Below are 22,603 nucleotides of genomic sequence, written 5' to 3' on the forward strand. Positions count from 1 at the left end.
AGTATGTTCAAAGGTTATGTGTTCATTTTTAATAAACATTTGTTTACTACTTGATATACATTATTTGGTATTATTTTGAAAATATTTATGTAATGGGTACCTTAAAAGTTGTTGTTTGTAACACCATCCTTATGCACACGGCCCTCTGCCGTTCTTGCAGCATCAGGTGCAGGAGGTAGTAAGTGAGGAAGATTCTCAGCATCATCTTCATTAGCTTCAAAACTTAACACGGTCAATTGCGAGTCTCTTACTTATGGGTGGATTATGCAGCATAGCACAGAAGGCTATAATTTTGCAGCACATTGTGAGAACACACTCCCAGGCAACCCCACCCTGGTGCAGACATTAGAATCTGTATTTAAGTAAACCAAATGCCTGCTAAGAAATGCTTCTTGTTTGGGGCAGCTTTATACCTACTTTACCTAGAGGTTCAGGGAGGAAGGGATGGAGTCATGATCCATGGTCTTAATGTATATGCAATGTCACTTGAAATTTAACACAGTTTTTTTAGAATTTATAAAATTCCCAAATGTTCCCCCTAAGGTTATATTAAAATAACAATTACCTACCAACCCTCCGGCTCCAAGCTCTCTATTTTCTGATCGCTCTTACAGTCAACAGTGTTTAAAGGTATAGGAATCATGAGAGCTCCCAGGGTATCGAGCAACTAGGTTTGTGATCAAATGTATAGGAATCATGAGAGCTCTCAGAGTATCGAGCAACTAGGACTGTGATCAGATATGTGGCATTATACACTACTTGGATATTTAATGAGTGTTCACTTTTTCTGTTGCGATACACATACTCTGTTTCATAGGGTGAACAAATTAGAACATGGGCACTGTCAACACATCCAATTACTTAGGCGAAATGTGCAGCAGCATAGAATTTAATTTTTGTAGCTTCTAAGTTAGCAGGACTACTGGGAAATGCAATGTGTAAATTAATTCTTGTAAACAAAATTTTAAAAATCCTGGATAGGTCACAGTGGGATATCCATTATGCAAATCTCAATTGGTAGCTACCAGAAGCTAAAGTATAAGCTGCACAAAACCTGGAAGCAGGTAGGAATAGCACCACAGCGTTGTGTACGCCCACAGGGTCCAAATAGTTAATTGAAGTACAAATGACCTATTTGCTAAAATTATACCTAATATAAACCTTCTCATCTGTTTGTCTGAAAATCCTTTCTCTCCTCCTCTGTTGGGCTCCTAGAATCTGCATCCTCCTCACTACAGCATAGAGTGCAGCCAATGTGAACGATTGCTAGGCTTTTTGCGCCACCTTATATCATTTGCAGCTGATGACCCCCTGCTTCCTATAGATGGCGTTTTGCACGTGCTAAATGCTGTGTTTTAACAACTTTCCTATTTGTGAATGCTTTGTACAATGAAATAGTAATTTGCTATTTGGTAATCTCAATTAGCAATTTGGGGCCATATGTATCAAACACGAATTTTGCGATTCTCTAATAGCGTTTTTTTGCGAATCGTAATTAGAGAATCGCAAAATGCAATGTATGTAGGATTTGCTAAAAATTTTGCGAATCCTACATATTCCTTATTTGCGAATCACAAATTGAGACTCGCAAATAAGGAATACCTTCCCATTCATCCCTATGGGCTAGGAGGCCCATAGGAATGAATGGGAACACCTTGTCAATTTGCGATTCCCAATTAGAGAATCGCAAATTGAGAATGCAATTTCAAGGGTGCGAAAAGGACACCCTGTTGCACCCCTGAAACATCCATGTGTGCACATTTTGCACACATACATGCCCTAAGAGCAATTGCGACACGTTATTTTTTCGTACATCAGGCCCTTGGCGCTTACTTGTTGTTATTCAATATTTGATATTCTGGTGAAACAAGAGCCTGTTTTCATTATTTTTACTCTTCACTGCTAATTTATAATTTGGTTTTTAGTTTCTCTAATATTTCATTAACTGGGTTTCCTAAAGTTTAGACTTTCTCTTCTCGTGAATCATATTTATATTCTTGGATTTTCATGCCTGTCCTGCTCAATTGTTTAGGGTTGCTTATTTCATTCTGGACTCAGCTCTATCTCGACTGGGCTTCTTTTATGTACACACATTCTTGTGGTCATCTGGATGTTTCTTTTTAGATCTGGCTTAGCAGACTGCGGTCCGCTAATCTGTTACCATTAATTAAAAAAAAAAAAAAAAATACATGGGATTGGCTTTGGCTGTGCCCAGAGAAGTATTTATCTCGCATCTCATGCTTGTGCCTCTTTGGTGAATCATTCAATTTTTTTACGGAGTGCTGGCACTGCAATGCACGAGAACTGTTTTACAACTCAAAAGTATTCTGAATCATAACACGTTAAAATATGAATCACAAAGATGTATTGTGTACAAAGAGCAATCCTCATTTGTATTCTTTTTGCATTATATCTGACTTTTTGGTGCTCGTTTAGACTGTTGATTGCCATAGTGTACAATTCCAGTCCCACCACAGTCCATCCAAATATCTACTTTCCGTGGGAGGGAGACCTGGGCCCACTTGAGGATGAAGACTGGCAGACAGCCCTGATGTCTCCTAGAGAAGCGGCCATCACCCTCCGCTTTCGACTGATACAATTTAGAATTCTCCATAGATCTTATCTAACAGGAGTGACATTGGCAAAAATAGGGGCCAGAACTGATGCACTTTGTCTTAGGGGCTGCGGCCAAATAGCCACCTTTTACCATACGATATGGGAGTGCCCAGGGGTATTACGACTATGGGAGGGGGCCACGACACATATCCAAACTGCCTTGGGGAAAGAAATGACACTCACACCTGGATTAGGCCTGCTTAATGTATGGGCAGCAACAGACCTTACAGAGGTGGAACAACACATGGCCACACTCGGATATACCCTGGTAAAAAGGGGAATAGCCAAAGGGTGGGGGGTGGCAAATACACCATCTATCCAAATATGGGTAAAAGAACTTGATAAATGTATTATTGCAGAAAAGGAAGTATTTATGAATCGTGAGTGTCCAATGAAGTGGGATAAGAAATGGAGCAAATGGAACGAATATCGTGGTAATATATGTATCTCCCCGATGGTGGAACTTGAAATGCGACGAAGTAGAGATCGAGAAGAAAATATTGTATAAATGTGACTTTCTTCCCAGTGCCATTTTACTATTGTAATAAGTGATTGTCAATAACACCGATTGCCAATGTATGCGTAAATATGAATGAAACTAATAAAAGTAATTATTTTAAAAAATATATATATCTACTTTCCATAGTCTTTTAAAAACAGCTTTAGAAACGTCTTCTCACTGCTGCTTTTCTTAAATCTTTAGATGCTCACCAATACTTTTTTACTGTGATCACAAACCATATTCAGACTATTGACTTTCTGTATGATTTTATAACTAAATAATTTTTTATTGCATTACTTATGTTCGTTCAGTATCCTGGAGAAAAACACCACATATGTAAAAAAATAAAACAATAATGACATCACTCAAATTAAATATACAAGCATAAATGTATTCTGTGTAATTGTAATTACCCAAATCCAGATTAATGTGTATAGCAATGGTGTTAAAAGGATACTTTTTAAGAATACCTAAGTTAGGCACCCTGGATCGCAAACAATCTGGTTGTTCTTCCAGTGCAAAAATTATGCTTTTATATGTGAAGTACTTTGACAAAAAGCCTGTATTTTTATTAATATTCTCAGAAGTGCTTGGTTACCTATTTCTCTTTCTTACATTCTAACTTTACTGTCACGCTCTGAAATTATTAGTTAATTGGTTGGTGTAATCAGTCAACAACTTAGGATACATGTATTCTTCTTGCAGGATCCCGATTTCAAATTTAGTAGATAGCTGGCCTTCCCTGTTGACGCTACTGAAAGATTCCATACAGCTTGGTCTTCCAGCACCAGGACAATTCCTTATCCTTGGGTGAGTGTTTTTCTACTTTTGTTCCAGACTTTAAAAGACAAGGATGTTAACTTTGTTTCAACTCATAGACATATTGATTTTAATCAACATTTCTATTACATATTTTTGATTCAATTAAAAACATGTGCTCTCCTTGTTGGAGCACTCTTTCTATTTCTCTGACCCTTCCAAAAATACTTTTTCTAATGTTCTAAGGTTGAGTTGGGGAGATAATTCAGTTTGATATTTCTGCTGTTGGATGCTGTGCACCTTCATGCTTTCAAATGTTGTTTGTGTCATCGTTCAGTTTACTCTAGGAGGCAGGCAAGGATTGCTGAAAAAAATAGAGTGAGAGATGTCCTCTTAAAATTTCTTATTATAGAGCCAATCTACATTCATCTGTCATTTTAAGGCCTCTTCTAGGGATTGTACTCTATTTTATGATCAATCTCTGCCACAATTGGGCTGAAATTGAGGTATTCGACTCTGTCTAATAGTTGTCCGTTAATGTATGCTAAGCCCAATCATTTGTTTACTAGACAGCTACCAGAGGTCTATGGTTTTCTGTTTGCTGTATACTGCAGAGACTGAGCGAAGAGAGTAATAAAAACATAACTGCCAATGACTTTAGCATGATGGAATAAATAGCAGTCACTCCTCTATGTGGTTGCAAAGTGCAAGAGGAGGTCTTTCATATCATATCAAGACACAAGTAAAAGAGACAGACATGCAGAAAAACCACTGAAATTAATTAATGCAAAAAAAAAAGCTATTAAGAGCCTTGCCCATCTCAGCGATTTGTTCTGTTGATCTGTTTCTTAGGTCTACAAGGAGATTCAATCATTCATTCATAGAAGATGCTTACGTGGAGGAACAGTAACATCCTCCTCTGTTACTCCCAACACCTCTGTCAGCTACACCACCCTGACCAGACACATAGTTCCTGCTCTCTATGAATCTACTTCTAAGTGACCTGTGACTCTATGGAGGTTACTAGTAGATGCACTAATAGTCTATAACCAGAGCACCTACAGCTAATGAGAGACCCAAAGTCAACATCTACTAACTGCCACTTAGCGGGTTGACTAGGCCACAAAGGGGAACACCTGACTTTACCTGGCCAAAGTCCTTCGATAGTCTAATGGGCCAGTTTGTTTGACCCCAGCAATCCCCATGATCAGACGGTAGCCCTGCTTTTCAAGGATACTACCCCGAGTGGCAAGCTGATGTAACTCGGAAAGTTACAACACTCTTTTACCCAAGACCAAGCCACAGAGCATGGTGGACGCATTCTGCCCAGGCATATTTACTCAAGGGCAGCAAGACATTGTTTTGGCCACAGAATCTTTTGACAATTGCAGTCCTTTTCCACAAAATTGGACCACAGCAGCATAGTTCACACAGTAACTAGGTGGTCGCCAAAGACAGCAACCCCCCCACCCCCCGGAGAGATCAAAATTGGGCTCCTGCTGCCAGCCTAATTAGCTGCAATTTCACTGGGGGCTCTGGTGACTTATAACTCCCAATAGCAGAACCGGATCAGATTGGGCACACCAGAACCGGGCTGTTTTCCTTCTCCAGGCTGCCTGATCATGATATACAATCAACTGGAACCCAAGTTGTAGTCTACATTCAAATTGACAAAAATAGCTAAACACAGTGGTGTTATTCATGCATGCCTCCGGAACAATCTCATGAGCTTGAGGTTCACCTCTAACCAGCAGTCACAACAACTTCCTTGGCAAAGCAAAGCTAAACAACTAGATGAAGTCCCACAAAGTGCCTGAAACAGTAAAGGGCTCTGTCTTCATCGCTCCAGATGTATTTCTAGGCAATCTCCTCAGGTCAAACTGAAAACCCTGATCAACTACCCTTCAACTAACCAAAGCGCTGAATGAAGTAACATAGATGTGAGCCAAGCGGTGAGTTAAGACTATCAGAAATAAAAAATCTTTAACCAGTATGTATCCACACGAGTGCTATTTCAACCTCAACATTCTGCACTCCATATTTCCCCTTTTTTCACGTAATGCATCTACATCTCTCTTCTACTCCTTTTCTTTACTCTTTATTTGTAGTACTACTTTTACTCATTTCTTGTTACTTTGCTTTTCCTCCCCTCGCCTTCTCCTTTTCTCTCCCATTTGACCTCCTCCTAATTGACTTAATATATACACCGTAGAACTTCACACTTGCCTTCCCTTATACACTTCTCCTCTCGTCACCCTCTTTAATGGTTCTCCTCTTCACCTTACCTTCCTCATCAACTTCCTACAAATTAGCATAACTTCATCCAGCTAAGACACAAAATTCAGAAAGTTCAACCCTCACCAAAGAATCGCAGTATGTGCTGCTGCTGCATCCCCGGCACAATACTGATACTTCAGAATGATAGCTGATACCATCACCTAATAAAAAAGAAGCCAAATCATGACACCCGGATTCAGATGAACTGTACCAAGACATGGAGCTCATCACCCCAGATCACGGCCACATTCAAGGAATTGTACACAATGTCAGATCAGCATATGCACTTCTCATCTCTCTTAGAATCAAAAAGTGCCCATCTTATGTGCATTAGTGAATCCTGACTAAACAGCTTCTCCCAAAACATCATAGATTTGTTGGTCCTCTCCGGCTACACTATTCTCATAGTTGAATACAGGAGAGGGTCTAGCTTTGCTCATCAAAAACACAAAACTGTGTAAACTACTCCCCAAGGCATTATTCTCATCATTCGAATGCTTGAACATAGCCATCCTTACTGGCCCCTTTATGGTCCCCCTTCCTGCACATAATTTACATATTACCTAAATCCTCAAAAAACTTCACAGAACAGATAACTGAATATCTCTGTGAGTGAAATGCCACCTTCCAACAGTATTTATTTAATTATTATTTAGGTGGTTGTAAAATAGACTTGGGCATCAACAAAGCTAGGCTCTATCAGGAATTAGCAGAACTAAACTCTTCAATCTGAGTCAGCTAATCTATAGCCCAATTTACACCAAATGAAAAATATTGGACTTGATATTAACAGCCATACAACGTATCACACTCGCTATCTCCATAGAGATCGACTGATCGAACAATTTCAAAATACACTTTCTCAATCCCAACCCCTAGAAATCCAAGACAAAATTCTAGTTAGAAATTATAGAAACATCTCTGAAGAAACTTAAAACAAATATCTCAAATAGATACCTTGGACTTTCAATCAAATATCCATACTATAACCGACTATTTTATACTAGAACAGTAGACCAATTTATCAGCGAGGCAGCTTGTAAAAGATGGAAACCCCCCAGGAACGTTTCACACAAATCATGGTTTAATTAACAACTACCTACTGACCCAGCGAATTTAAAAGGCATTGAGAAACTCTGGAATCTGAAAACATCTGCCAAGACTAAGTCTTCATTCATTAGAACCAGCAAGGAAAACAAACAAATGTAATACAAAAGGCTAAAGCAACACACTTACAGAATCAAATAGCACTTGCACAAAATCCAGCGAAGAGATTTTTCAAAATATTTAAAGGGAACAGCCCAGTACCCAAACTGCCACTACATTTCCAATAAAGCCTTAAATATCGGAGGCAGTCTTCCATTATCTGGACCTCTTAAAACAACATTCCTTCCCAGATCAGGTATTAGATGGAACTCATTCAGACTACTAAAAGGACCCTAGCTGTGCCAATAATAAAAAGGAACTTTCAACATTTTGAACCATACTAGCTTGGTATATTCAATTTATTGTTACATCATGGCATATATTCTAACTGCCTTAAACTTGGCAAGTAACCCCTAAAACCAAAAAAAAGCTAATGGTGACCCTGAAGCGTGGAGAACTACATCCCTATCATGAACGTCCCCAAGGTGGGTAAAAGGCATCTAAAATTCAGTCGCAATACAATTAAAGAAATTCATCGAGGGCAAGGATTTGTTCTCGCCGACAGTCTGGAATCAGGACAGGGCATAGCACTGAAAACTTTACGATATCCAATGAATTCAAAACAAAGCAGAAATATTAATTCTAATTTTGCTCAACCTGGCAGCATCATTCAACACTGTCAATCACACAATACTCCTGAAAACACTTGAATACAGAATGAGTCTAACAGTCAGTACGTGGGTTGTTCAAATCCTTCCTAACCAATCACACCTAGTAAAATTAGGATCTCATACTTTCAGACCTCAACTTTTATCTCTTGGTGTGCCTAAAAGAGACATTCTATTCCCCATTTCATTAACTTGCTACGTTGACTCATTAAACCAAGTTCTAGAAAACTTCGGCATCGGTCTCCATCAATATGCATATAATACGCACCATTAAATACATTTCTTCTCGATAGATAACATCCTAACTCTCAAAAAGGTATGACAAAGATTTTTTTAGGGTCATTGGAAAACACTTTAAACCTCAATCCATAAAAAACATAATTCTCCAGTATTCAATCTTTCATAGATTCACATGCTTGTATCTTCCCCGTCGTCATGGTGGGAGTCTCACGGTAACAGAATGACCACAGCAGTACCAGAAAAAACTGCATAGCAAAATCCCATAGGGAATCCTATTATTTGGTAACCAAACCTCATCATTATTTGGTCCAAAACTCAGCCAATCAGCTGCCAGCCCTGACATCACACTCCCCAGCAGAACCATCCTACCTCAGATTTCCAACCGCCTTCGTGTGAGGAGGAGTCTCCCTGAGCCTTGTTCAGTTTTGTTCCTGTGTGAACTTTTGACCTCTTGTTCATCTGGAAGTCCTTTCTGTTTACTGGATTTGAGGTACTGTGCTTCATATTTTTTGTTTACTATGGCTGAAAGCTCTAAAAAGAAGCTTTCCAGGCCCTGCAGATCCTGTGGAAAACCTAGACTGTTTTCAGAAGATCCCCACAAGGACTGTTTGTATTGTTTGCACCCTAAGCATGTGCCTAAGGACTGTAAGCATTGCAGAACCTTGTCTGCGAAAACCCTGCGTGACAGGGAGGCACGGCTACTGTTGTGGCTTCAAAAGAAGAAGGTCACTTCAGATTCTGACTCTGAAGAGGAATCCAGATCATCTAAAAAGAGGAAATCTTCTGCTTCTGAGGAAAAGATTCAGCTTAAAAAGCAGAAAACGAAAGACAAAGAGGCTTCTTCGTCTTCGCTTCCTCATACTCCTCTTAAAAAATCTACAGAGTCCAGAGAAGTTTCCTCAGCTCCGTTGACGAAAATTGGGGCGTCGCCGGCTTTGATTTCAATAAAACCGTCGACAGCTCCGTCGATGATGACTACCATATCGACAACGACAGCTGCGTCGACGGCGACGACTAAGACATCGTCGTCGAAGAAAGGCCCGTCGACGACCCTATCGACGGGGAGGCCGGTTTCGACCTCATCGATGACTTCATCGTCAGCGACAGCGACTCCGTCGACGACGACTTTGTCGACGACCTTCTCGTCGACGATAATTCATCTTTCCTCGTCGACGGGAGCTCCGTCGACAGCATCTTTTAAGTCTCCCAAGGCAAAGTCAATTTCATTAAAATCTATTCCATCGTCGACGGGCTCGTCGGCGAAGAAGAAATCTTCAGATTTTACTGGCTGGACAAAGATTTCTCCGCTGCCTCCATCTAATCTGCTGGAGTTACAGTCAGAAGATGAAGAGTCATCAGGAGTGGCATACAGTCCGTTTCAACTTCAAATAAAGAGCCAGGAGACTGACGATGAAGAATATCAGGAGGTTCAGGAAGTATTCTCTTTCCAGGATCGTCCTGCACAAGAATCAAGAAGGTATGAGTCGTTTCAGCAGTCATATGACTCGAGGAGAAGGAAGTACCTCAATCTGTTTTGAGAGAGGACACTATCTCAATGCCAATCTCTCTAGTAACAGACTTACGACATATGATAAACGATTATTATCGACGTTGTCCTGACGCTAACACTCAAACCTCTAAAACTTCAACTACGCCTGCTCAAGGTCCACCACCTCATTCCTCTCCCAAGAATTCAGCTCAGAAAATACAATCTCCCCCTATTGTTACAATTAGGGATGATTTAGAGGAGAGTGACGCGGATCAACCGGAAGAAGGGGAACTTCTTCAGGATCCTCAGGTTGGGGATGAATGGTATCAGTACATCCTTCCAACCACTCCGTCTCCATCTCCTTCACGGGCGAACTCTCCGCCACAAGATATTGGAGGATTCCATGATATCATGGAGAAAGCGTCAAAAAGATTCGAGCTTCCGCTTCCAGTACAAGAAGCTGAGTGTTTCCTCTATGATTTCAAAGAGGATTCACGGAAATCCATTAGATCTATTCCAATTGTCGCTCACATTTGGGATGAAGGATTAAAAATAATGAGGAACCCGGCTTCAGTAGCTTCCTCAGTGCCCCGGATAGAAAAGAAATCTAGAGCCCCAGCATCTTCTCCTGCTTGTTTAATTGGACAGCCGCAGCTGGAGTCGGTAGTGATGAAAGCCGCTCAAAGACACTCCAAAAATCCAGTTTCCACTTCTGCAGTTCCCCCGGATAAAGAAGTGAGGCGAATGGATGGTGCGGAAAGCGCTTTGCTGTGATGGCAGCGTCTTCCATAAAGGCCTTAAATGCGTTAGCACTCATCAGCAGATACAATAGGCAGATCCATAGACATTGCGATGGATTTGACTTCAGTGACGTTCAGGCAAATGGCAGTTGCAGTGGCCCTACGAAGGCAAGGATGGCTTAAGGCCACTTCTTTTAGACCAGAAGTGCAAGCGAAAATAGTGGACATGCCATTTGACGGAGAGAACCTATTTGGAAAACATGTGGATGATGCCCGCAAAAGTATCAAAACTGACACGGATACAGCGCGTGCATTGGGGTCTCTTCAGCAGGGCAGGTTCCAGTCCTTTCGGAGGAGAGGATCCAGAGGGCAATATATGCAAAGATCTTCTTTCCAATCCAATAGATATCAGCCGTACAATTTTCCAGTAATCAACAATTTCGTTCCTCAAACACATACCAGCAACAGTCCAGAGGGAGATCATCTGCGAGAGGTAAATCGCAACAATCCAATAGACGACAAAGACTCTGTCAAGGCGCCCATCACATGTTCAAACATAAACAATCATTACCTTTCCTCCTTTTTATCCGGCTTGGCTGTTGATAACAACAGACAGATGGGTTTTGGATGTGATTCAACAAGGCCATACCCTGGAGTTCAAACAAAAGCCACCAAATCATTCTCCTATATGCAGGAGACAAGAACATCTTTCAGCCCTCAAGGCGGAAATGTTATCTCTTCTACAAAAGGAAGAACTAGAGGAAGTTCCGTGCCTTCAACGAGGGAAAGGCTTTTATTCGCATTTCTTCTTAATAAAGAAAACAGACACATCAAAATGGAGGCAGGTAATGGACCTGAGAGGTTTGAACAAATTCATCAAAAATAAATCTTTTCGAATGTTATGCCTGCAGGAAATACTCCTTCTGATTTGCAAGGGAGATTATTTGGCATACCTGGACCTCTTAGATGCTTATTTTCATGTCCCAATTCATATAAATCACAGAAAGTTTCTTTGTAACATGGAGGCAGGGAGCCAATATCAATTCAAAGTATTGCCTTTCGGTCTAAAGTCGGCGCCAAGAATCTTTACAAAATGTATGGTGCCAGTAGCGGCACATCTAAGACTTCAAGGTCACCAAATGTTCTCTTATCTAGACGATTGGCTCATAAAAGGTTGTCCGTTCAGAGAGACCCAACATTCTCTACAGGTGTGCATGGACCTTTTCAGTCGTCTAGGTCTGAGAGTCAACCTAGAAAAATCACATCTCATGCCATCGCAGTCCCTTCAATTTCTGGGAGCTATAATTCGTACAAAGGAGGCGAAAGCTTATCCTTCAGAGGAGCGTATTCAAAAAATCATAAATCTGACGTCGCATTAGCAGATAAAGTACATTTCAGTGAGGATCTACAAATCATTGCTGGGGATGATTTATTCCTGTATTCCCCTGCTTCCCAATTGCAGACTTCACATGAGGCCTATTCAAGAATTGCTAGACAAGCAATGGATTCAGTCTCGGGGATCCTTCGAAGATCGATTAGTTATCACTCCTCAGATCATAAAGGCTCTGTCATGGTGGAAGATCAGAGATCATTTAACGGAGGGACTGATTTTCGAACCACAGAACTACAGTTTTGTGATGACGGCGGACGCTTCGCTACAAGGTTGGGGAGCGCATCTCCAGGAGCTCGAAATAAAGGGTCATTGGTCAAAGAGCGAAGCTCCGCTCCACATCAACTTGCTGCAACTAAAGGCTATTTTCTTGGGTCTATAAGCGTTTCTCCCCAGGATTCACGATTCAACAGTACTTGTCAAGACAAACAGCTCAACATCCATGTTTTACCTTCTAAAACAAGGGGGTACAAAATCAAAAATATTGTCAAAGCAAGCGCAAGAAATTTGGAAGTGGCTTCTGAATCACAACATATCACTTCAAGTCCAACACGTTCCAGGGGTGGACAACACGAGCAGATGTTCTAAGCAGATCATCCGAGGTTTCCCACGAGTGGGAGTTGGACCAAAGACAGCTTCTCAAAGTATTCCAGCAATGGGGCACTCCAACGCTAGATCTGTTTGCGGATCGCCACAATTCAAAATGCAAACACTTTGCCAGCTGGTTTGCACAAAGAGGGTCGTGGGGCAATGCTCTGGACAGGGATGTTTGCGTATGCATTTCCCCCAGTTCCGCTAATATCAAAAGTCTTGAGAAAGATGAAATCGGAGCCGTGCCATCTGATTCTAGTTGCCCCAGCATGGCCGAGACAAGCGTGGTTCTCAGAACTTCTCAAATTATCAGTGACACCCAGGATACAGTTTCCATTAGTGCAAGATCTTATCACCATGAACAGCGGCCAAATACTGCATCCAAATTTGAAATCGCTGAACTTGTCTGCATGGAACCTCACAAACATAAGTTCCAACTTTTGAATATCCCTCAGGAATGCCGGGAGATTCTGTCACGATCTCGAGCAATCTCTACAAATAAAACATATTCGGCTAAATGGAAGAGATTTTGTCATTGGTGTGCATCTAAAAGTCTACATCCTTTTCGCGTCTCCGTGGAACAAATTCTTCCATATCTATTAATTTTGGCCAAATCTGGACTTTCTCATATGTCTATAAAAATACATTTGGCCGCTATTTCAAGGTACACAAGAGTTCCTGACCGCCCATCTCTTTGGTCTCAAAGAGTTATTAAAGAATTTCTCAAAGGTCTTTTCAGGATGTTTCCCCCAGTACAAAGACCAGTGGTTACTTGGCAGCTTAATACGGTTCTTGCACAACTCATGAAACCTCCATTTGAACCAATACATAAGGCGGATTTACAGTTTATCTCATGGAAAACGGCATTATTATTAGTGCTCACGTCGGCGAGATCCAAGCCTTCTCAATTGCAGAACCATTTCTACAATTCAGACAAGACAGAGTTATTCTGAGAACGAACCCAAAGTTCATTCCTAAGGTCCCCTCCAACTTTCATCTGAATGAACCGGTAGTTTTACCTACGTTTTTTAAAGATCCTTCATCATCTGCAGAAAGAGCACTACACTCTTTAGATATTAGACGATGTCTGAAATTTTACATCGATTTAAACAAAATCGTTTAGAAAAACAAATCAGCTCTTTGTAGCCTTTTCTGGTCCCAGGAAAGGTTTAGCACTCTCCAGATCCAGTATTTCAAGGTGGACAACTTCGGCGATCTCCTTGTGTCATGTCAGAGCTGGAAAACCTTTACAAGCCAAGGTACGTGCGCATTCCACAAGAAAAATGGCAATTTCTACAGCTCTATTTGCAGGGGTGTCGTTGCCGAACATTTGCAGAGCTGCGACATGGAAAAATACGCACACCTTCACTAGACACTATTGTCTAGACACAGCATGGAAAAAGGATGCAGCGGTGGGACAGGCAGTTCTACGGCATCTAATTCAATAAGGTATTTATTAAAATATATATGGATGTGTATATATATATATATATATATATATATATATATATATATATATATATATATATATATTTTCACTGAAAAAACCATGGGTTTCACACACGTTATAGTTAGCTGGACATTTCACTCGTAAAAAACCAATGAAATTCCCCCGTTATAGTTAGTTCAGCTAACTATAACTCGCGCGCTCGCAATGCACTACTGATGACGTCACATATTACATCACTCATGACATGGTCACTGACATCACTCATGACATCACTGATGACATCTCAAATGACATCACTGATGACATCACTGATGACATCATCCAGTGATTGTGTGTTTTTCTGAAAATTAAATATGTTTTATATTTATGTATATCTCAAGGTCAATGGAAGAATAAATGGGTATATAAGTGTCTAAATGGATGCTTTTTTTTTAAAAAAAATTTTGTGTAACTGACTAATTAAGTGTATCATAGTGAATACATGGCTTACTGAGTAATCTTTAAATATGAAAATATCTGTATCAGTTTCTTACTTTGTGTATAAGTGGCTGCATGGGTTGGTGAGTAGCTACATGAGTGTCTATATAGGTTATTAGTTGTTTTTTTATCAGTATGAGTGTCTGAGTTTCTGTATGGTTCGGTGGGGGGTATTACTTAGTGCATAGGTGCATGAATGAGTGACTCACTGTTTGTATGTGTTGAATACAGCATGTGTGCAGGACTGTATGGGTGGATGAGTGTGTGCATGGGTGTGTTAGTGAGTGAATGACTGTCTCTTTAGTGTCTTTATGAGTAACTACATATGTTTTAAACTAGTATATGTGACTATTGGTGTATATAAGTGAGTATATGTGAGAGTGAGAGATTGGAAGAGTTCCTGTATGAATAAGTATGTGTTTCTATAAGTTATTGATTAAAAGAGTAAGTATATGTAAGTTTCTGTAGAAGTAAGTGTGGTGGTGTGTGTATAACTGTATATGCAAGTAAATGGATGTTTGATTCTTTATTAGCATGAGTGACTATGTGTGTGAGTAACTCTATGGATGAGTGGCGTTGTGTAACAGGATGTATAGGTGTATGAATACATATGATGAGTGAGTACATGTATGAGTGACTGTAGAGGACTGTTGGTGAATGACTGTATGTGTATGTGGTTCTTAGAATTACTGAATAGGTTGTTGTAACTGATATTGATATGTTCATTATTTTGAACATTTTAGTTTCGATTTTTGAATGTGTGTTTCAATGGTTATATTAGGGGAAGAGGAGGTCTGCCACTCTATCACAAGGATGATGTCATCAGTGATGTCATCAGTGATGTCATTTGAGATGTCATCAGTGATGTCATGAGTGATGTCAGTGACCATGTCATGAGTGATGTAATATGTGACGTCATCAGTAGTGCATTGCGAGCGCGCGAGTTATAGTTAGCTGAACTAACTATAACGGGGGAATTTCATTGGTTTTTTACGAGTGAAATGTCCAGCTAACTATAACATGTGTGAAACCTTTGGTTTTTTCATTGAATTTCTAAGGTTTTTTAAATGCTAATTCCTAACTATAACGTGTGTGAAACCCATGGTTTTTTCAGTGAATTTGCAAGGTTTTTTAAATGCTAATTCCTAACTATAACGTGAGTGAAACCCATGGTTTTTTCAGTGAATTTGCAAGGTTTTTTAAATGCTAATTTTTTTTATTTTTTTTATTTTTTTTTTACATATAGTTTTATTTTAATTTTCTATCCTTTTTTAAAGACTATGGTTAAATTTTGAAAATTCTACAATATGTTTTTTTTTTTACCATTTTTATAAAATAAACAGGTAAGATTTATTAGTATAACCTATTTTTTTTTTTTCTTTTTTTTTAACATTTTTTTTTTAACGTGCGCGTACGGTAAGCGCACGTCTTGCTTTAATTACGTTAGATTTCTACGCTGTTTGCGTTCATTTACGCAATTTGCGTAGACGCACGTCACGCGCGCACAGCGCGTAACGCGTACGCTGCACGCGCACGTTACGCGGAAGTGAAGGGGCGTGCCTGTTTTGCGCATGCGCGCGTGCGCGTGTCTTTTTTACGCGCATGCGTACTTTTGCCGTAAGCGCTCCGTAAGCGCACCGTAAGCGTAACGTACACGCACGGTAGATCATGTGATCAAGAAACAAGACTTTTGATTGGTTTTTACAACTTTCAGTTCTAGAACTCTCCTACACCACACCCATTCCCCTCATTTCTGCTTGTGATCCCTTAGGAGAAGGAGCTGGGTTGTCTTTGTGATACGATGGCAGAACAGCAGAACTCTTCTGAGAGTGAGGCTAGCAGCACTACCTTGAGGCAGAGAAGGAGGAAACAAAAGACCTCTTTCATATGGGAGTATTTTACTTTTCCAGAGGGCAAGGAAAAGGTAAATGCACCCTTAGTGACTTGTAAGCTGTGTAAGCGTGTACTTTCAAGAGGGAATCCCAACAAGAAGTATTCCTTCGGGAATCACACCATGTTGAGACACCTTAAGGATGTACACGGAAGGACACATGCTCGACATACTGAAGGTAACCCTTCAGTAAGTCAACCAAGCACATCCACAGCAGCTCAGCCTGGACCATCATCTGCAGGGCCGAGTCCATCTTCGGCAGGTCAGGTGAGCCCTTCATCTGTGGGGGGAGCATCTCCTTTTTCTCGTCCTCTGGAAATTAACCCTCGGTTTCTGAGGGTTGAAATACGGTGCGCCACTTGTCATGATCTAATTTGTCATAGGGAGACCAGTATTTCCCTAGTGAACAATAAAATAGATCAGCACATTTGTCGTACCGACTAATATTCCCATTCTTTCTTTCCTCTGTCCCTGCATGAACACAACGGCTCTTTTAAGAGCCAACCTTACCTTTCAAATTCCTTTATTTTATTTAAATATATTACTACATTTTTTATGTTCTTTAGAAATCTTAAAATACTATAAACCCCTTTCCTATAAATGAAAATCACAATAACACCTTCACCAATTAAATATCTAAAAACAATTCCTGTGTGCACACAGAGTCATGCTTTGAAATTAGGCAGAAAATGAAATTTCTTTGCCAATTGCAAAGCATACTTTCTACTACTTTTTAGGCAAGTGAAAAGTACTTTTACAGACTGACACATTATGAATCCACTTTTTAGATTCTTAAAAAAGCACATGTCCAAACTGCTTTTTCAGACCAGCACCATGTGTAACCTGGGTGACTGACTACACTCCAGCAAGGGCAACCAGCCTTAGTGATGCTGAATGTTTTCGCATTACTGACTGAAACCTCAAACCCCACTCGCTTGTGAATACTGTGCATGATTCCACAGGGTAAGCAGCTGGGTGTGTGCTAAGAGTCTGCTTCTGTACCATAAAATGGCTCCCCCTTTCCATCTAATGCAACTGTGAAATCACCAGAGCAATACGCAATAAATCTCTGCCTGTAATTCCTCTTTGCACACAGAGTCATGTTTTCATATAAGTCCCAAAATGAAATTTCTTTGCCATTTTGAAAGCACACTTACTACTCTTTTTTTTAGCAAGTGATAAACACTTTTACAGACTGACACATTTTAAACCAACTTTTCAGATTCTTAAAAAAGCACATGTCCAAACAGCTTTTTCAGACCAGCACCATGTGTAACCTGGGTGACTGACTACACTCCAGCAAGGGCAACCAGCCTTAGTGATGCTGAATGTATTTGCATTACTGACTGAAACCTGAAACCCCACTCGCTTGTGAATACTGTGCATGATTCCACAGGGTAAGCAGCTGGGTGTGTGCTAAGAGTCTGCTTCTGCACCAAAAAATGGCTCCCCCTTTCCATCTAATGCAACTGTGAAATCACCAGAGCAATACGCAATAAATCTCTGCCTGTAATTCCTATTTGCACACAGAGTCATGTTTTCACATTAGTCACAAAACGAAATTTCTTTGCCAATTTGAAAGCACACTTACTACTCTTTTTTTTGGCAAGTGATAAACACTTTTACAGACTGACACATTATGAATCCACTTTTTAGATTCTTAAAAAAGCACATGTCCAAACTGCTTTTTCAGACCAGCACCATGTGTAACCTGGGTGACTGACTACACTCCAGCAAGGGCAACCAGCCTTAGTGATGCTGAATGTATTTGCATTACTGACTGAAACCTCAAACCCCACTCGCTTGTGAATACTGTGCATGATTCCACAGGGTAAGCAGCTGGGTGTGTGCTAAGAGTCTGCTTCTGCACCAAAAAATGGCTCCCCCTTTCCATCTAATGCAACTGTGAAATCACCAGAGCAATACGCAATAAATCTCTGCCTGTAATTCCTATTTGCACACAGAGTCATGTTTTCACATTAGTCACAAAACGAAATTTCTTTGCCATTTTGAAAGCACACTTACTACTCTTTTTTTTGGCAAGTGATCAACACTTTTACAGTCTGTCACATTTTGAATCCACTTTTCAGATTCTTAAAAAAGCACATGTCCAAACTGCTTTTTCAGACCAGCACCATGTGTAACCTGGGTGACTGCCTACACTCCAGCAAGGGCAACCAGCCTTACTGATGCTGTATGTATTTGCATTACTGAGTCCAACCTCAAACCCTTAAACTTTCTTTATTTTTACCAGTACACCTTAATTTATCGTGAAAACATAGTCCATATTATTTTACATGTTCCTCACATTTAAATTTCTCCCAAAACAGAAAATAATAAACACAACTTCAACAAAAGGAATTCCATTTCTATTATTCATTTCTTAATTTACCATATACATCCCCTCTCAAACTCTAAACTCACCTTTAAAATTAGTTAGCTGTGAAAGAAATGTGGCACTCAAACAGCAGATTATCAGAGCCAGGATCTCTGTTCTTTACACCTCTCTCCTCTCAGAACCAGATAATGGCAAACTTTCCCTCTCTTTTTCCACACATATACATGTTAATTTCAAATCTCAGTGCTTCCCCCTTTTTTTCAAATGTAATCACACATTTCTATTGGTTGAAAACCAACCCTTTTCCAAAAGTACCCTTCCCCCAACTTGACTTCTGCCTAGTACCCTTCCCCCAACTTGACTTCTGCCTGCTACCATAGCAACAGCTCATGGAACACTGCTGTGTGGAGTTAGGTCAGAAGTTCACCAAACAATGTTTCAATTCCACAGAGCAAGAGTGCTTGACTTTTCAAACCTAACAGCAAATCCATAGTACTGTTCTTTGGTAACACATTTTTCTGTACCAATACAAAACATGCTTCTATTAATTTACACATACAGCCTAGTTTTTATTCTAGAATGGTATGAAACAGCCAATCAGTTCTTTTTTTTTTGAAAAAAATATGTATGCCTCCATTTCCAAACTGTCTTTCTTTTCATATTGCCATTCTACTGAATTACACCTCCTGAGTGCATCCAGTTCTCCTTTGAAGATGTTCACAGTGTGGATTGTAGGGCACAGCTATGTCTTCTGGAGTGAAAAGTATGCAGAGAAAACAGATATGGTGAGAGACCTTGCTTTGCCAAATGTAGACATTAAATGGATTGGTCAGAGAGGGTTAAAGTGGCACCAATTGATGCCATTGGTGAAATCCTTCATGCAAATCCAACACCCTGACCTCATAATAGTGCACTGTGGTGGCAATGACCTAGGCACTTTGACTGGGGTAGGTCTGGAAATGCTTATGAAGGACACCTTTGCACAACTGTTTTCACTTTTCCCTAAAACTGCCTTTGTGTTTTCTAACATATGCCAAAGGCAAAAATGGAACTGGTCCAATCATTTCTGTCCGCAGATTGACAAAGCAAGAAAGCACGTCAACAAATCTGTTTCTGCTTTCCTCCGTGACTATGGTATGGGTTCCATTTACCACAACAACTTGCGTTACGACATGCAAGACATTTATAGAGGAGATGGTGTGCACTTCAATGATGAAGGGAACAGAGTCTTCCTCTTGAACCTTAGACTCTGCATCGGTACTTACTTGTAGGTACCACTAAAAAATCACTTCATAAACACAACGGCTCTTTTTAGAGCCCCCTAATATCTAAACTCTTAAATCTGCATTTCATTTCTTTTATTTTATTTTTTTTCTACCGTACGCGTACGTTGAGCTTACCGTACGCGTACCCCGCGATTTTTTTTAAAATCAATAAATGTTTTCTTTGTACTTTTCTGTCCTTCTTTGACCCCCTTACAAATGTTAGGGGGTCTGTAACTCTCTCCCTTGCCCCCTTTTCAAGATATCACTCTTTTTTTTCTGAGTGAAACACACGAAATGGCGGCCGCCGCTTCCTGGTTTCGACCGATTCGAATGTTTACTAAGATCTAAGAGCCAATCAGAATCGCGCTCGCGCACGCCACCGTACGCGTACGGTAAGCGCACCGTAAGCGCACCGTAAGCTGGCTCAGATATATATATTGATTTAAAGGCTATTTTCTCAGAATCTACTGAACAGATTTACAACAAACCTACAAAAGGCACTTCCTTGACCTGAGGACTACCTCTCTGCCAAATTTCAAGTAATTCTGTTCAGCCGTTCGGGCTGTAGCTGTGTCTAAAGGTCCTATGGAAAAATGCATGGGAAAAATGCGTTTTGGGACCCCCCTTTTATCTCAGCCCCCGCTTGACGAATCCCCCGAGACTTTCAGGGTAGGAGCGGAGCGTAGCGCCCCACCTATTTTGAAAAATTCACGAGGATTCGTCAACCGGCGCCAAAGTTATTCAAAATAGAATGTTGCGGATTTCCTATGGAAACGTGGTCCTAACTATAACTACCTACTGGCAACCGCCAGTAGGATATATATATATATATATATATATATATATATATATATATTACCTACTGGCGGTCGCCAGTAGGTAGTTATAGTTAGGACCACGTTTCCATAGGAAATCCTCAACATTCTATTTTGAATAACTTTGGCGCCGGTCGACGAATCCTCGCGAATTTTTCAAAATAGGTGGGGCGCTACGCTCCGCTCCTACCCTGAAAGTCTCGGGGGGATTCGTCAAGCGGGGGCTGAGATAAAAGGGGGGTCCCAAAACGCGTTCTTCTCATGCATTTTTCCATAGGACCTTTAGACAGGGCTACAGCCCGAACGGCTGAACAGAATTACTAGAAATTTGGCAGAGAGGTAGTCCTCAGGTCAAGGAAGTGCCTTTTGTAGGTTTGGTGTAAATCTGTTCAGTAGATTCTGAGAAAATAGCCTTTAAATCAATATATATATCTGAGCCAGCTTACGGTGCGCTTACGGTACGCTTACCGTACGCGTACAGTGGCGTGCGCGAGCGCGATTCTGATTGGCTCTTAGATCTTAGTAAACATTCGAATCGGCCGAAACCAGGAAGCGGCGGCCGCCATTTTCTCTCTCGCACTGAGAGTTAGGTTTTAAAATCAAGCCAAAAAACATGTAAAGGGGCTGTTTAGACAGCTCCCACACACATAGCCATGTTGAGGGAGTCCCCAAAGATCCCCCAAGGCCAAACATGCAATTTTTATTTTTTCGCTAATTTCGCCGATTACGCTTACCGTACGCGTACGGTAAAAAATTATTAAAAAAAAAAAACTATCCACACTCTCCCCACCCCGTGTGCAATTGGTGGCCGCAGGCCACCAATTGTGCATAGCTTATAAGAGGTGTGATAAACTATAATATTTTAAACAAAAATAATAAAAGAAAAAATTATCCACACTCTCTCCACCCCGTGTGCAAATGGTGCCCGAAGGGCACCATTTGTGCATGGCTTATAAAAATTACGAAAAATTAAAATATTACCTTTCAAAACGAAGTGCATCATATGTCCTCCATGTGCGCACGGTGCGCGAAGCGCATCGTGCGTACATGGCCCATCTAGCGTAACGTGGGCACGCGGTGCGCGAAGCGCACCGCGTGCTTACTGTGCGCGCACGGTGCGCGAAGCGCACCGTGCACGCACGGAACGAACTGCGTTAAGTGGGCGCGCACGCCACGAATGGCGTAAAGTAACTTAGCATTTAAAAAACCGTACAAATTCACTGAAAAAACCATAGGTTTCACACACGTTATAGTTAGGAATTAGCATTTAAAAAACCTTGCAAATTCACAGAAAAAACCATAGGTTTCACACATGTTATAGTTAGCGGAAATTTTACTGATAAAAAACCAGTGAAATTCCCCCGTTATAGTTAGTGTAGGCAACTATAACTCACGCGACCGCAATCTTCTGCTGATGACATATGTGTCTTTATGAAAAAAAAATATTTGTAATATATGTATAGCTAAAAATGTATGGAAGAAGACATGGGCAAATAAGTGTCTAAATACAGTATTAGCATCAGCAGAGGATTGCGGTCGCGTGAGTTATAGTTGCCTACACTAACTATAACGGGGGAATTTCACTGGTTTTTTATCAGTAAAATTTCCGCTAACTATAACATGTGTGAAACCTATGGTTTTTTCTGTGAATATATATATATATATATATATACATACATACATACATACATACATACATACCACTGGTGCACCAGGATGACGATGAACATAGATATCCAAAATCACAAGCGGACACGGACCTTCGTTAAAGTGCTATATTTATTTCGTTTAGGTTGCCGTCATAACGTTTCGGCTCAGCAGAGCCTTGATCACATGACAACGTGAGCTTGTAATGAGATCCAATAAATAGCAGGCACATCGAGTTCAAAGTGCAAGATCATAGACATGTGACCTCTGGTGTTGTAAACATAGAAAAAACACTCCTCTAT

The 22,603-nt window shown here is 40.5% G+C and overlaps 1 protein-coding gene across 3 annotated transcripts in view; it reads left to right on the forward strand.

Annotated features, from left to right (window-relative positions):
* Positions 1-22,603, forward strand: part of DOP1A (DOP1 leucine zipper like protein A) — a 1,047,530-nt gene that overhangs the window by 733,788 nt on the left and 291,139 nt on the right. For all 3 annotated transcript variants that reach the window (XR_014963003.1, XM_085611023.1, XM_085611022.1), the window contains one exon: positions 3,824-3,928. Coding sequence is in view for 2 of the 3 variants with exons in the window: in XM_085611023.1 (XP_085467149.1) it covers positions 3,824-3,928 (105 nt within the window). In the remaining variant the exon portion in view is untranslated. The remainder of the gene's footprint in view (positions 1-3,823; positions 3,929-22,603) is intronic.

The sequence above is a fragment of the Triturus cristatus genome, chromosome 6 (genome assembly GCF_964204655.1).
Source record: "Triturus cristatus chromosome 6, aTriCri1.1, whole genome shotgun sequence".
In the NCBI taxonomy this organism is placed as follows: domain Eukaryota; kingdom Metazoa; phylum Chordata; class Amphibia; order Caudata; family Salamandridae; genus Triturus; species Triturus cristatus.